Source organism: Corythoichthys intestinalis, chromosome 6, assembly GCF_030265065.1.
Source record: "Corythoichthys intestinalis isolate RoL2023-P3 chromosome 6, ASM3026506v1, whole genome shotgun sequence".
Classification (NCBI taxonomy): Eukaryota; Metazoa; Chordata; class Actinopteri; order Syngnathiformes; family Syngnathidae; genus Corythoichthys; species Corythoichthys intestinalis.
In genome coordinates this window covers 29962501-29973898 of record NC_080400.1, presented here as the reverse complement: position 1 = coordinate 29973898, position 11398 = coordinate 29962501, and the positions used below count along the sequence as shown (strand labels likewise).

General features: G+C 39.0%; 1 protein-coding gene across 4 annotated transcripts in view; it reads left to right on the top strand.

Annotated features, from left to right (window-relative positions):
• The first annotated feature begins 319 nt into the window (after positions 1-319).
• Positions 320-11398, top strand: part of dixdc1a (DIX domain containing 1a) — a 30495-nt gene continuing 19416 nt past the window's right edge. For 3 of the 4 annotated variants that reach the window (XM_057839210.1, XM_057839209.1, XM_057839208.1), the window contains exons 1-3: positions 320-869; positions 6634-6794; positions 11110-11255. In XM_057839210.1, coding sequence (XP_057695193.1) covers positions 847-869; positions 6634-6794; positions 11110-11255 — 330 coding nt within the window. In that variant the 5' untranslated portion in view covers positions 320-846. The remainder of the gene's footprint in view (positions 870-6633; positions 6795-11109; positions 11256-11398) is intronic. The other variant, XM_057839207.1, reaches the window with a different exon arrangement.

Below are 11398 nucleotides of genomic sequence, written 5' to 3'. Positions count from 1 at the left end.
TTAATTGTTATTAGGAATATGACAAATTTTTCCTCTGTAAGGGCTCTGTATCCCCAAAAAGTTTGAGAACCTGATCTAAAAACAGCCATGTAATTATAGGCGTCCGTAAAGGAATGGCTGTCTTTTTGTCCCAGTAATACTACACCTTGGCTGCATAAATATACCCTTAGCCCATCCAACCCTATGATTCAGACCACATGAAATACACCAAATGCCTTCCCCACATAGATTTCCATGAATCTTTTTGAAAACACTCAGGATTGCATTTTTTCTCCTCCTCTGTTATGAAAGTGGAGGAGCAGCAGCAAGGAGAGGAGGACCGAAGACGAGGAGGGGGAGGGGGTAAACACACCCAGACGGAAAAATACCATGTCTGGTCCCTGCACTGAAAGAAAAGAAGGAATGACAAAGCTACAAAAAGAGATCAGAGGGAGGACTAGAGAAAATACATGCAAATGAGGAGCTGCATCAGTAGTTGAAGACACAAATGCATTGTGTGCGTTTGCAATGACAGGGCAGGCTGAGAACAGTGGCTGGTGCTGGTGAGCACCATTCTCTCTCTCCTTCTGTATGTGATCCCCCCCGCAGCTTGGCACCATCCAGCCAGGCGAGGACGGAAGGAGGCTTTCCAGAGCTTTTTGATTTAGGATTTGTATGAATATGAGAGGATTTGGACCACGCCGCCACCACTGCTACTGCTGTTCTTTTTCATAACTCGTGTAAAACGTTAAGATTCATCTGGTTTGCCACACTCCCCTCCCTCCATGGCTGTTATGGTCCTGACTGAGAATCAGGGCATCACCCGGACGAGGGTCTCCAGCTGACTGCAGCGCGTGATCTTCAGCCATGGGGGCAAAACAGATGAAATGGTAAGCGTGATTCTTTTTTGGATTACCACCAAACAGGCTGCTATTATGTTACCATCAGCGCACGAACCCCATAGGAGGCAGCCATACATCCTCTTTGACAACACGATATGACGACAAGTCAGCTCCACATGTCGTGTAACAAGGCGACAGTGATTGCTTAAGCAGGCTGCCTATTGTATGCCTGTTTACAGTGCACTATAGATGTGGGTGTGTCTCAGTGAGGCCGGATGCTATTGCCTAGCAACCGCCCTCTCGTTAGCCTCCATTGCTGCCTTCACTTTCATTTTGAGATCAAATGTCGAAAGATTTTTATATCTTTTATATTCATAGTTTAGTTTCTAAATTCACTACTTTACATATGTTTGAAGATAATTGTACAGAACATATGAAAAGGTGGAAAATATGTAATCCTGATTCATTGAAATATACTGTTTCGTAGCCATTTTTGACCATTGGTATGTTCCTGATTCCTACCCCACTACAAAAACTTCAGAAAACTACATAATAAAAAGGCATTTTTAGATATGTTTATTTGGTAACACTGTACTTATTAACAGGGGTGAAAGTGGCTAGAATTTTCTGCCGGATCTCCCTGACATAAAGGTCGCCAAGGAGCCAGAAATTTTAATTTATTTATTTATCTATTGTTCAAACCTCTAAAAAAAAACACAAAAATGCAAAGAAAACTGCTTTTGGCTGTTATACCTATAGAACACAGCAGGTTTTACAACATGCATCAGGCTACTGAATTACACTTACTTTCACAGGGCATACTTGAAAACATGGTTTTCATTCCAATGATGTGCAAAATACGGTAACAGTTAAGAAAAACACTTTAAATTGTCCCTAAGTATGACTGTGTGCGCGAATGGTTGTTCATCTCCTTGTGGCCTGCAATTGGCTGGCAACTGATTCTGGGTGTACCTTGCTTACTGCCCATAGTTAGCTGTGATTGGCTCCAGCACCCCCGTGACCCGAGTGAGGATAAGCGACTCAGAAAATGAATGAATGGGAAAAAAAACACCAACCCCAACCTCCATCTCCTAATTTTATTTTCCCTCATTTCCTCACATTTATGTAAATGCAAAACCTCAATTTTAAGTACTTAAGAACATATATAGGTTGTACATTAAAATTGAAGATAATGTAAACATTGACTTATTATTTTTAAAAGATAAAGTAACATACATGAACAAAAATAGTACAAATGACTTCCGTGATACACAGTGAAATTGAATATATTTTGAAGATAATGCAAACATTGATTTTTTTTTTTTTTTTATATTATAAGGAAATAAATAAGTAGCCTAACATAGGTAAATGAACAAAAAAAAAATCCAAGGTGCACATTAACTCATTACAGTGAAACATTTTGTTTAAAACGTTATTGTGTCTCACTTAAATTATACAGTATTTGTTTTACCACGAGAACTGCATGTAACGCTTAATGTATCATTTATGATACAAATTAGAGAACACATATAAAAACTTTAAAAAGTGTTTAAATTTTTAAATTATTTTTAAAGACTACATAAAGCTTTCAAATGAAAAAAAAAAGAATGTTCTGTTCATTATTTCTAAGGTCAGGCATTATAATATGGAAGATGTTCTGAACCTCCCCATCAGAGCAAATAAAGAAAATAAATAAATTAATTAAATTAATTAATTAAATAAAGTAAGCCTCTTCAACTCTTCTTTCTCATAAAGATCTGATCAATTTTCCGTTGCATTCCCCTTTTTTATCGCAATAATTCAACAAGCTTGTTCTTTTTCCTTCTTTTTTTGTTGTCCCACAAACATGTGTATTTGAACCAATCAGAGCTAACTATCCATGCTGATCACATGACAGTACGTCAGTTAATTGAACGGAGAATTGGAGTCCAGGATGGGTGGTTTGCATGCGCACATCGATGCGAGTTGACTGTCTCGTTGGACTCAGCTACACAAGCTGGGAAAACTCTGGGAATAAATAATTCATAGATATCGGTGGAAACGGATGACGCTCCAAAAGTTTTGACGTTTTGACTTTATTATGCTTGTTGTTAACACTTGTGTATGTAAATCCGACGTTAATAGATAGTTTTCTTCTCGGAGATTCGCGTGTGGCAGCCTGGCAGTTTTTTGTTTTTATTTTTTCAACCTGGAGGTCTGACAGTTGCCATCATATTTTTGGGATCAAAACACACTTCGGCCCCTGAATTTTATACCGGAACAGCATTCCAGATCTTTCTTCCGTCAATGGCAGCCATTTTGTTAAATGAGTGCCCTATAAAGGGTTAAAAACAGAGTCAATGATTTACCCCAGGTTAGGAAATTCAGATTAATGCCAACATAAGTCCATACCAAAATAACAAATTAGTGCAGTCACATTTTTCACCCCATCACATGCCCTGATGCTGATCTGCTGCTAATCTTATGTAAATCCTAATCTGAAATTGAAGGTTCCCAATTTCTCCTGAGTCACGTTGCACCTCCTCTGCTAGGAAGTAGCGCCAGCAGAAAAACAGTTTAGGTGGTGATTGAAGGTATCTCGATGGTGTCATCATGTCATCAGCTCAAACGGAGATTAGGAGGAGACTGTTTGCGCTGATCCCTCTGGAGAAACACTCAGGCATAATCACTGCAGCTTCTGATAAGGCACTCACTTGATGGCTTTTTATTTGGGAGGGGTGACCAACAGCCTTTCTCCCGAAGTAGAAAGAAATGTTGTACTTTTTAGTTGGAGTGGGAGAAAACATAATAACATGGCATTGTAATCGCTCACATTCTACATATTCACATAATATTCTAAACATTTATTCCTCAGATAATATTTTAATATTTTTAGAACCGCCCAATGTAGTCATTTGTAATACATACTTTTGCTGTGTTGAAAAGACCCCAGGGTTAGGGTGAAAAACAGCTTGGTCAGCTTTATAATGGCCTTGCTTGCACTAATGATTGTCTTTATTCATTCACATACAGTATCATGACTAAGCATGTGCCGGTATGATATTCTGACGGTATGATAACCTCAAGCTAAAATATCACGGTATCACGGTATTGCAATTACAGCTCTAAAATGTGTTACTTTGAGATATTGGCTTTACGGGAAAAAAAAAAATCAGTTGAACAGGATTTATTTTTCTAAACATATTAGCAAATTGGAACATAAGTATAATATTAATTGAAAATATATATATTTTTAAATTAACAAAATATTCTTGATAAAATTAAAATAAATGCATTGCTTTGGGTTAGCCTAAACATACAGCTCAACATTACTACTATCAGAACAAAAATAATTAAATTTTTTTCCATAAAAACCACGAATCTATGGGTCGTACCATGTTTACATTATACTCTAACTCTCTCAACACAGACAGTTGCCAGAGAGAAAAAAAACACGTTTTACCATCACTAGACACACTAAACATGCTGGAGTTAACTCTTGCAGCTTGTGGGAAACGTTCATGACAGTGTTTACTAACCTTTAATTTCATATAAATTCGAAATCATATTGTAGGTATTGCCTCCTCTACACCCACCCTCCGCGAACATGTTTTACATGGCGGTTGGCCCTCTTCCCCAAAGCAGCAGCCGTCTGTAACTTTTCTGTAGCTGAAGTATTCCCATAACAGCGATTTCGTTTCCTTCCATGGGGGGAAAATTCAGGAGTTTCACCTCCTCCAGCCATCGTGTTGCACAGCTGACTCATTGACATTGAGCAACAACCAGTGGAAGAAGGTAGAGCCTTGCAGCTGCAAGCGATGATTTCTCCATGCATTTTTGGGACATAAACAAAAAAAGCTAATACCTTTGGGACGGTATGACGAAAAATGTTTGCGGTTTTGAAACCTTAAAGTTTTCATACCGCGGTATACTGTACTTTGAAACTGGTAATCGGCATACGTCTAATCATGACTTAAAGTGGAATGCATTGACTTAAATTGATTATTCTTTCATTTCAAGCCTTGCTTGTTATAAATTGATTGAAAGGGAAGCTGCATGATACTATATATGGATTATTCTTCTTTTCCATGAAAATGCATATAAAATCTAATATTCACTTTTGAGTGGACATTGTATAATGCGATTATCTAAGCCACATCCTAAAAAAAGAGATGCAAATCTCTTCAGCTTCCAATCTAAGTCATGTAACATGTTTTTTTTTTAACGCCACTAATGCAATGCCTCTGGATGTTCTGTGGTTTTATGCTACACTACACTTAAGCCCACAGTTTTGTACCTGCTCTGCTTAGCCTGAGGAACAGAAGAGTTTCGATTTTTTTCCCTCCTCCCTTTCCTATAGAGTTGTTTTCCCCACACATGCGGAAGGTAAAAGGAATCCCCATGCTAGTCATAATACTATAGTTCATACTTTATAGTAGCTTATTTTTGTCAAAACAAAGCAAAGCAAAGATGACAGCTTGCCTCCCTCATCCTTCCTCGGGCTACTATCCAAGCATACGCAACATATAGTGGGCATGCACTATGACCATTATCTGCTGCAAACCAAAAGAAGCGCTGTGATTGCCGAGCTAGCGAACTATGCGAAGAATTTCCTGCGTCATGCATGCATGCCTCTCCAAGTTATCGTGTTGCAGCACGTGTCAGTGTATTTTCAAGTGTGGAAGTACATAATTCGTTCCATATTGTGGATTCACTTCTGATGGCTAAAGTATAGTCAAACAAAGCTGTGTGCGTGTCTTTAAAATGTGGAAATTATAAATACATATATATATATTATTTTAATTTTATTTTTTTGCAGGTTCCTATTAGTCAAACTGAAGATTATAAGTAGAGACACCGGAACTAAAAATTCCTATGTCCTTTTAAGTAACTTCTCATTCTCTCAAGTTAATATTGTGAACTGAATTAAATGAGATGAAATAACTTGCATTGTCAAGCTTCTGGGCCATACTTAAAAATATGTGAGTAAACATTAAACTTGAAATGATAAGTTTTGTAGATTTTGCCTTAGCCTCACTCCCGATGACTTAAAAATAGCGTGCTGAGAACTGGGCAATCAGCCATGGTGTCAAGCTGTCAGATCAGTTGTCTGTTAGCTCTGCTGCCATGGTGGTAGCCTGTCCTCACATGGAGCAATTTACTTCATTTTTACTTTTAAACTAAAGTCCAGTGCACTTAAAATCTCAGATTTTGAGGATTTAATTGAAGTAAAGTTTCCTTAAAATGTTGAGCTTTAAATGTTTTTTTTTTAATGTTTCTTTTTTTTTTTCTTTCTTTTTTTTTTTCTCATTTTGTTTAGTTTACAGTAAGTACATATTTGAGTCGTGAAAAAATATCCAGGTCTTTGGACACTGCAATACATCTTTAAAGTTTCACCTTCAAATCATTTTTAATCTGCTTTCATTAAGATATTTAGAAAGTAAGAGGATAAAGTGTGTGTCTTTTTAGACTGTATGTAAACATGTGCTTTCTGCCCAAATAATGTTTTTTGGGCCGTATGTGGCCTCTAGGCCATACTTTGTCCACCGCTATGGTGGCAAATTTAGCTCACTGAGGTTAAATGTTAATCAATTGAGTTGTTTTTCCAGAAAAAACTCACTTTGGACATTAACTTTGAATGTTCCGCTGTATTTAAAAATTGAAATATTTGCAATCATCATTCCATATGGATTTGATTCTATAATTCCTGTGCCCCTCCGAGAGCCGTTAAAAACGTAATCATTATTTTATGCACATGGCTCTATTTATTGCCGCTCATCTGGCAAGAGGAGCAAACAGTCACGGTGCTGCCTGTTCTTGCCATCTGTTTCAGCCTCAGCTCAGCAAGCCCTGTGCGCTCCCCCAAAGAGGAATATGCTGTCACCCGCTCCAACGACACGCACGGAGAGGAAACCATCCGCGATCAGCCCGAGGAGCAGCATGGAGGACCAGGCCATGAGAAATTGGAGCTGATGGACAAGAAGCACCTCAGAGGTTGGTGGGCTCCATAGTGCTTGTAAAGGAAGGCACGCAATCCTTACAAGTATAGTACAACCCCGTATATTTGCAGTTCACGATCCATAGATTCACCCATTCGCTGTTAATCCCCCAATATTAAACCACCCTCCTTTTTTTTGGGAATTGCCAACCCATTGAAAAGGCTTACCATAACCTACAATATGTACTCTTTGAGATTTCGTTTGCAACCTCCATAAAAACACAGGAAAAGGAGACGAAGAAGATGATAGCACCAAAATGCACTCTGTAACAAATAAAACTTACAAAAAGTGCTACCTTAAAGTGTGTACGACAGGATAAAAAAAATTCTTAAATAGCATTATTATGTGAATTAGAATCATATTTTGAGACGATTCGACTTTATACAATAATTTATATTGTATAAATATATATATACGGTGCCTTGCAAAAGTATTCGGCCCCCTTGAATCTTGCAACCTTTCGCCACATTTCAGGCTTCAAACATAAAGATATGAAATTTAATTTTTTTGTCAAGAATCAACAACAAGTGGGACACAATCGTGAAGTGGAACAACATTTATTGGATAATTTAAACTTTTTTAACAAATAAAAAACTGAAAAGTGGGGCGTGCAATATTATTCGGCCCCTTTACTTTCAGTGCAGCAAACTCACTCCAGAAGTTCAGTGAGGATCTCTTAATGATCCAATGTTGTCCTAAATGACCGATGATGATAAATAGAATCCACCTGTGTGTAATCAAGTCTCCGTATAAATGCACCTCTCTGTGATAGTCTCAGGGTTCTGTTTAAAGTGCAGAGAGCATTATGAAAACCAGGGAACACACCAGGCAGGTCCGAGATACTGTTGTGGAGAAGTTTAAAGCCGGATTTGGATACAAAAAGATTTCCCAAGCTTTAAACATCTCAAGGAGCACTGTGCAAGCCATCATATTGAAATGGAAGGAGCATCAGACCACTGCAAATCTACCAAGACCCGGCCGTCCTTCCAAACTTTCTTCTCAAACAAGGAGAAAACTGATCAGAGATGCAGCCAAGAGGACCATGATCACTCTGGATGAACTGCAGAGATCTACAGCTGAGGTGGGAGAGTCTGTCCATAGGACAACAATCAGTCGTACACTGCACAAATCTGGCCTTTATGGAAGAGTGGCAAGAAGAAAGCCATTTCTCAAAGATATCCATAAAAAGTCTCGTTTAAAGTTTGCCAAAAGCCACCTGGGAGACACACCAAACATGTGGAAGAAGGTGCTCTGGTCAGATGAAACCAAAATTGAATTTTTTGGCCACAATGCAAAACGATATGTTTGGCGTAAAAACAACACAGCTCATCACCCTGAACACACCATCCCCACTGTCAAACATGGTGGTGGCAGCATCATGGTTTAGGCCTGCTTTTCTTCAGCAGGGACAGGGAAGATGGTTAAAATTGACGGGAAGATGGATGCAGCCAAATACAGGAACATTCTGGAAGAAAACCTGTTGGTATCTGCACAAGACCTGAGACTGGGACGGAGATTTATCTTCCAACAGGACAATGATCCAAACATAAAGCCAAATCTACAATGGAATGGTTCAAAAATAAACGTATCCAGGTGTTAGAATGGCCAAGTCAAAGTCCAGACCTGAATCCAATCGAGAATCTGTGGAAAGAGCTGAAGACTGCTGTTCACAAACACTCTCCATCCAACCTCACTGAGCTCGAGCTGTTTTGCAAGGAAGAATGGGCAAGAATGTCAGTCTCTCGATGTGCAAAACTGATAGAAACATACCCCAAGCGACTTGCAGCTGTAATTGGAGCAAAAGGTGGCGCTACAAAGTATTAACGCAAGGGGGCCTAATAATATTGCACGCCCCACTTTTCAGTTCTTTATTTGTTAAAAAAGTTTAAATCATCCAATAAATTTTGTTCCACTTCACGATTGTGCCCCACTTGTTGTTGATTCTTGACAAAAAATTAAAATTTTATATCTTTATGTTTGAAGCCTGAAATGTGGCGAAAGGTTGCATGGTTCAAGGGGGGCGAATACTTTTGCAAGGCACTGTATTTATATAATCTGGCCGAGTGGCATTTTCAGTGGGCAGTCAGCCACAAAATGCAAGCCACCTCTGTATTAAAACGTGTGCCATGATCCCAGTATTTGACATGATACAAAATACGATGCTTACTCACTTCCTCGTAGGTCCAATGGTCCCACAGTAGTAGGGCTTGTTTTGGCCAATATCCGCGGTGAATGGGAACCTTTTGAAACTGAAAAAGACTCACACGCCTCTTCCTGGTGCAGCAACAATTTTCTGCAGCCGTTTGGCTTGCGTGATGCGAAAAATAAACGAATTAATCCGCAAAATCAGCTGCTGTCTATGCTGTATTGTGAGATGCTGACCCGGGTGATGTCACATTCGCTTTCGTCATTTTCATGGCGCAGGATTCAAAAATTGAATATATAAAACGATCGCTTCCACACACATCGAAGCGGTCCATTTCATTCAGGAGCATAAAACACAGCGTGAAATATGAAATAAGCATTCTTTTTGGTGTCATACACACTTTAAGCTTTTATTTCATTGACGGGCATTGACGGTGATAGACGTCCAATCCATTAGAACTGGGAGGCCTGGCAGCGTCGTTCATTCACAGCCAACAATTCCAGTTCAAATGGACTGAACGTCTACAAGTTACAAACGAATTTAAATTCACAGAAGAAGGATGAAAAGAGCCACATGATTGGACGTCTATCATTTTCAGTCAAAAAGTTAAGTGTGCACAACTCAAATTTCAATGGTTTTATAAGTAACCTCTTTATTCTAAATATTGACTTTATTTTTGCCAGAGGTGTCGATAGTAGGTCTACCAGTTTCACCAATGAGATTTCGCGTCAATAAACACATGACTCCTTTATACCAATCACAGGTAACAATGTTTTTTTTCTCCACTAGAGGGCACGCATACTCTTTGGACGGGTAATGGGTCATCGGGTCATGGTCTGAATTGGATAATTTTTGTGTTATTTTGGCATAATACGGCCATGTAATAGGTGCACTATAGTACAGTTTAATAATAACAATTCATATTGATGAAGTTGTGCTGAGAAAATATATATATAATTTTTTAAAATCAGACATTGTAAGCAGTTATTTACAATGTTACTTATGACCGGAGTGTTCTTTTCAACGAATACATTTTTACTTGCACTTGAGTAAATTTTTAGAGGACTACTTGTACTTGCGTAATATTATTTAGAAGTAACGCTACTCCTATATGACTAAAATTTTTGGCTACTCTACCCACCTCTGGTCTACTTGTTATGTTAAGTTGTGCTGTGTTACCCTATCCTCACTCATGATGCCTTTAAAAGAGTGTCCGGGCATTAGCCTACTCAGCCAGGTAGTGTAGCGCACTTAATTATGCTGTCATTGAGGAAACCTCGCTTTAAATCCTGTTTGGGTTATCTTAGTACATGTGTGATGAGCTCATAATAATCTAAACAGATGAACGATACCTTGTAGTATTTCCTTGTAACAACAAAATCTGTGTCAGCCCATCTGCATTCGGCAACTGTAATATTGTTATTTTTCCTCATTTTGGTCACTCAAGTGGCCGGCGTCTCAATCTACACTTCATGTTAACACAGGCTGCACAGATAGTTGGAATTTTGTCCACGAACGATCAACGACGTGATATGAACAAACGCACAACACAGAAAGTCCTGGAGCTTCATTTACGTCGTGCTGAATCCATTTTTTGAGATTCCGTGGGTTCCTCTGGTTTGATTTTGCAGTTTTAACTTTGTCTACACAGTGCTTACTTCAACTGCACTTCGTGTTGTTCTCGCTAAACCAGAAGTCTCTAGCAGAGAATGTCAAAGATGGCGCCGCCCATGTTTCGCTCAGGAAACTTGTCTATATGCACTTAAATTTTAAAGTAAGTGTACTTAAGTTTAAGTTCCACTTACATCAAATTTGAAGTTATTCGTACTATAGCATGTGCTTACTTAAAGTTAAATTGTGTTTTAAACATGCTAGTCATAGTTAATTTGATAGAGGTGGGAGGATCGATCAAGTAGGCCTAAAACAAAGCAGTCAACAGACAGTTGGCAGACCGATGAGGAGGATGCCAGTAGCATTTCCTCCTCATGTACTGTAAATAATTTAATGCTAACAATGTGATATCAGTTCAGCATCGGCCAATACCATGAAGCCGTGTATCGGAAATGTATCGGGTGACAAAAATAGGTATAAAAAAAACACTACTTCCCACAATTGACAACACACGTTCTGTTTTACAATTGCATCATACTCCCTCTCATTTCAGAGGAGGTGTCTCTGTGTGGGCTGTGCCCCTCCCTTGGGCATGATGTGGCAGAGGAAGAGAAGTCCTGGGAGGAACAGCTGGACGTTCACCAAGAGCAGCTGGAGAAGGAGATGCACGAGGCCAGGAGGATGGTGTTCCGCCTTCAGGTACATCAGCAACTTTTTCCTAAAAGGGGCCATTTAAGTTTTTATGTAGTCCTCTGCCGGCTGTGCTAAATTTATGACATGATGCAACCATTAAACAAATGTTTTTTGTGAACATTTATGGATGAGCACAGGGATAATATGCA